The sequence below is a fragment of the Strix uralensis genome, chromosome 4 (genome assembly GCF_047716275.1).
Source record: "Strix uralensis isolate ZFMK-TIS-50842 chromosome 4, bStrUra1, whole genome shotgun sequence".
NCBI classification, from domain to species: domain Eukaryota; kingdom Metazoa; phylum Chordata; class Aves; order Strigiformes; family Strigidae; genus Strix; species Strix uralensis.
The window spans coordinates 92,996,988-93,001,968 of record NC_133975.1 but is presented as its reverse complement, the minus strand read 5'-3'; the positions used below and the strand labels follow the sequence as shown (position 1 = coordinate 93,001,968).

At 54.5% G+C, this 4,981-nt stretch overlaps 1 protein-coding gene across 1 annotated transcript; it reads left to right on the top strand.

Annotated features, from left to right (window-relative positions):
• Positions 1–2,585: 2,585 nt before the first annotated feature.
• RIOX1 (ribosomal oxygenase 1) lies at positions 2,586–4,450 on the top strand. The gene has a single exon (XM_074867922.1). The coding sequence runs from the start codon at positions 2,601–2,603 to the stop codon at positions 4,410–4,412; it is 1,812 nt and encodes a 603-aa protein (XP_074724023.1). The 5' UTR covers positions 2,586–2,600; the 3' UTR covers positions 4,413–4,450.
• The last annotated feature ends 531 nt before the right edge of the window (positions 4,451–4,981 follow it).

The window sequence follows — 4,981 nt, the reverse complement described above, 5'->3', positions numbered from 1 at the left end:
AAATTCCCTTGAAATATTGGACAATGAATGAAAACAGCATGTAGACCTTGTGGCTATTCCTAGACAACCATCTGAGTACTCTGTAAGTGATACTGAAGCTCTCTTTTTGCCTTAGGTCAAAACCCTTTCTCGTATCGGGCAGAAAAATAGCAACATTCTTCATTCTTGAAAGCATTTACTATTAGAAAGGCTAAATTGTCAAAAGAAACGTGTTATTGTTATAGAGATTTCACCACCATTATTTTCCACTGTGTCCTTCACTCTGAGACTTCGTTATACATCAAAAAAAAATCCAATGTCAATCATCTGTCTCTCAGCAGTAGAAAGTGACATCTGTGTGAAGATCAGAACCCTCAAATGAGACTTTGAACCCCCCGTGCTGGTAAACATCCAGAATAGCTTTGCTTGCAGTCATTACAGATGTTATGGTGTGCAGTGCCCAGTTTCTTCTGAGAAGGATCAGTTGCACTCCAGTAAATTAAACAGTAACACAAATAACAACCCAGATGCCCAGATTTTTCAAAGGTCTCCCCCTCCCAAGCCTATTTAACCGTGCTTACATATAATTAAAGCATACAATAGCCTAACTTCTACCATATTTCCAAGTGCCTGCATCTCCGTTTAGTTAAGGGCCTAGTTCTGTTGAAACGGTTTCAGCTGATAAGATTATTCTGGTAAGCAGGGCTTAACCTTGGGAAAACAAAGAATGGATTGAAATAGAGAGTTCACCCTTCTCTTCTCTTCCAGTCTACACAAGCACACACAGGCTGCTTGCACTTCCCTCTCTTTTTAAACCCCATCCACGCCAGTCGCCTTGCCAGGAAAACGCGATATCCCCTTCCACGCGTGTTTCCCACCGCGGGGGTGCAGAGCGCTGATCGGCCTCTGCCACCTGCTGGCAAAGCCGAGAACGTTCAAGGCGTTAAATCGGAGACTAAAGCGTTGCCAACGCACGTCTGAAATCCGGCTCCTTTAGCTAAAACCATCACGGTACAAACAGGACAATTTTCTGCTGCTGTTGCTCTTCCCACAGCTTTGGCTGCAAAGGCTGTCCCGGCAGAACTTTGTCAGAAAAAACCTCCAAAATGAAAATAGTTGTTATTGCATATATACAAAATGGGTCTTGGCTTATAGCCCAGTGACAGGATGTGAGGCTGATTCGTGTTGGTTTTAAGGCAATTCAAAAAAACTTGGGCCTTTAAAATGTCTGCATCTGTTCCAGAATTAAGACTTAACAGCCAAACTCATCCTCATTAGGCCTACCTAATGATTTCTGCTTCTGAATTGTAGTAAAATTGAAATGTAGGTCTGGGTTGAAACCCTGGCAACAGTAAAGTTAAAAGAGGAGAAAATTTGTTTTTCAGCTTTGTATCCTAGGCCGGGTACCCTAAGTGGCCCACGCAACGAATCTGCACACGCCTTGTGAATGTTAACTGCTTGTTTAACATATTGTGCGAAGCTGATATTCATATCTGTAAGAGGCTAATAACACTCTTGTGAGCCAGAGGGTTCCTGGGCACACTTGGGTAAGTGCTCCAGTTAAATGCTTTAGACTCACAGCAGCCTCTGGAGATGAAATTCTCATGCAAAATCCATTCCCATGAACTGTGAGTCCATCAAAGACTCTTCTCACAGAAGGACTGCATAGTGAATTTCTTGTACTGAAGGTTGTTCCCGATCACAAAAGCATCAACAGTCTGACAATACAAACCCCTACAGGTTTTCACATTTGCCACGAGCTGAGTCTTGCTGGTCTGTCCTCCACCCTGAGCAAAGCTTCCGCTGCCAAAGCTGCAGCCCCTGGAAGGGCAGAGCAGCCCTCGGGCTGCCCGGATACCTGCTGTGCCACTGCCACTGTCCTTCTGGGAAGCTTCAGGCCTAGGAGAGAGATGGAGAGAGAACAAAGGTCTGCCGGGGTTATTAGGCAGTTAGCGGATTTGGAGGGAAAAAAACAAAACAAAACAAAACAAAACAAAAAAACCCACAACCAAACAACCACTACATGACATGACAGCACTTTGTTTTTTGGGATCCTTCGAGAGGACACAGCCCTTCACCTGGCATCTCCGTTAGAAGCACAAGAAAGGGGAGGAGGGACAGCGCAGCAGAACTGGCTCCATCCGATTTGGATTTCTATTCCTTGTGCAACAGAACCTCAAGAAATAGGTCTGACCTCATCTTGCCTCATTAGGCTGCAAAGCAATCGCACGCTGTCCAAAAGCATATCCATAGGGCACACCTTCGGAAAAAAGGCTTTTCTGCACGTGCTTAGAGCACCCTTACAAAGGGAAGCTTTCAGTCAGGGAACAGACCTGCCCGGGTTAGTGGAATCGTCTCACCTTTTCCTTTTTCGGGGCGGGGCAAGGGCGTAAGCCTGGGGCATTTTAAGTGGAGATGATGATAAAGCAGAAGTCATTCCGGTTTATACAGCATCACTAGCACACATTTCAAACTCGCTTCCGCGGGCAGACGGGCGGGCTCCCTACGCGGGGCCCATCCCCCCTAAACCCCGCGCCCGGGATTCTCGCCGCGGGTGCGCCCACACGCGAAGGCCCCGGCGGAAGCGGCGCGGCGGGACGGGGCGGGGCGGGCGAGCGGCCATGGCGGCGGCGGGCAGCGCGGAGGAGCAGCGGCGGCGGCTGGCGCGCGTGTCGGCGCTCTCGGTGTACCGCCGGGCGGCGGGGGCCGGGCGGCTGGAGCGGCGGGGACGCCGCCGCCGCCGCGGGACGCCGCTGCCTGCCGGCGGCAAGTGGGCCAAGGCGCGGCCGGCGCGCGACGGGGCGGGAAGCGGCGGCCCGCAGCCGGAGGCCCCGCCGCAGGCGGAGGCGCCGCCGCCGCCGGGCCCCGCCGCGGCCCCCAGCCGCCTGGAGCGGGCCGAGGAGCGGCCGAGGCGCGGCCCGCAGCCGGAGGCCCCGCCGCGGCCGCCGCCGGGCGCCGCCGGGCCCCGCAGCCGCGTGGAGCGGGCCGAGGCGGCGGGCGGCGGCCCTGAGGCGAAGCGGCGGGGCGGCCCGCGGGCGACGGGAGAGGGCGGCGGCGGCGTGGTGGGGCTGCTGCGGCGGCTGGGGCGGCTGGAGGACAGCCGGCAGCGGGCGGCCGAGCTGTTCGGGTGGCTGGTGGCCCCGGTGGCGCCGGGGTTGTTCCTGGCGCGGCACTGGGAGCGGGCGCCGCTGCTGGTGCGGCGGGGGGACCCCGGCTACTACGCGGGGCTCTTCTCCACGGCCGACTTCGAGGCCGCCCTGCGAAGCGGCGAAGTGCACTTCGGCACCCACCTGGACGTGACCAGCTACGCCGAGGGGGTGCGGGAGACGCACAACCCCTCCGGCCGGGCCCTGCCCGCCGTCGTCTGGGACTTCTACCAGAACGGCTGCTCCCTGCGGCTCCTCAGCCCCCAGGCCTTCTCCCCCACCGTCTGGCACTTCCTCTCCATCCTGCAGGAGCACTTTGGCAGCATGGCGGGGGCCAACACGTACCTCACGCCGCCGGGGACGCAGGGCTTCGCCCCCCACTACGATGACATTGAGGCCTTCGTGCTGCAGCTGGAGGGGAAGAAGCACTGGCGTGTCTACAGCCCCCGGACGGACGCTGAGGTGCTGCCCCAGTTCTCCAGTGCCAACCTCACTCAGGCAGAGCTCGGCGAGCCCGTGCTGGAGGCGGTGTTGGAGGCCGGGGACCTGCTGTACTTCCCCCGCGGCTTTATCCACCAGGGCGACTGTCTCCCTGATGCGCACTCGCTCCACATCACTGTGTCTTCCTACCAGAGGAACTCCTGGGGGGACCTCCTGGAGAAGCTCCTCCCAGCCGCCCTGCAGATGGCCCTGGAGGAGGACGTGGAGTACCGGCAAGGGCTCCCCATGGACTACCTGGGGTACATGGGGGTCGCCAACTCAGATGCACGCGACGCTCGCCGGACGGCCTTTATGGAGAAGGTGCAGAGCCTGATAAAGAAACTAGTGGACTATGCACCCATTGATGCTGCTGTGGATCAGAGAGCCAAGTCCTTTCTTCATGACTGTCTCCCCCCAGTGCTTACGCAAAGTGAAAAGGCACAGAGTGTGTACGGCTTCCCGGCCCGGTGGCAAGATGGAAGCCCCTGCGATGTCGATATACGGATAACAAAAGACACAGAAGTACGCCTCCTCCGCCATGGCGTTGTTAGATTGTGTAATGAAGAAGCAGGTGTGATGCTGTATTACACGACGGAAAACTCCAGAGTGTATCACAAGGAAGAACCCAAGTTCCTTGAGATAGATCCTGAGTATACAGACAGTATCGAATTTCTCCTGTCTTCCTATCCAAACCACATCAGTGTGGATACCCTTCCATGTGAAACCTTGGAGGACAAGATTTCTCTAGCCACTCTCCTGTTTGAGAAGGGCATTCTGACTACGAAGAAGCCTCTGGTGCAAGTGTAACTTTTTTTTAACAAAATAAACATACATTTGTTTAGAAAGTGTTCTGTCTTGTTCTCGCCTTACACCTGCTAGGTGTGAATCAGCAGTCTGGATCACAATATCTCATCTGGGGGCAGAAGGGCTTTGGCGTGGGTAAAGAAATCAAATGTTCTGATTAAAACGGGTATCTGCTCTAGGAGAGATTCTGCATGACTGCGTGACAGGAGAAGGGAAGTGCTTAATTTTTTATTTCTTCCTTTCACCAGCTGTATTACTACACCCTAGGTAACTTCAGGAAGCTAGTGAACTTTCTTGCAGTCTGTAAATCATCTGTGTGTTTACACAGTGTTTTAAAGCAGCCTGCCCTACTGCAGCAGGTACTCTCCTTACTCATAGGCTAATTTGGTGATGGTCACCGTTCTGTGTGCCTGTACTGCACATATGGTGTAGCCTTCAGGCCTGTGCTGTGTTGCAGAAATCTCTTGGCCTCAGGAAAAACTCGGCCAACTCTTCCTAAGAGCAGAGCCCTCAGGCAGCTCTCACTTGGTGCCAGCGATTATGTCACCTGCATGGTCCTGCTCTTATTGAGC

Bases quoted from the DNA above. Each gene is read 5' to 3' on its own strand.
- RIOX1 (XM_074867922.1), top strand. From the start codon at position 2,601: ATGGCGGCGGCGGGCAGCGCGGAGGAGCAGCGGCGGCGGCTGGCGCGC.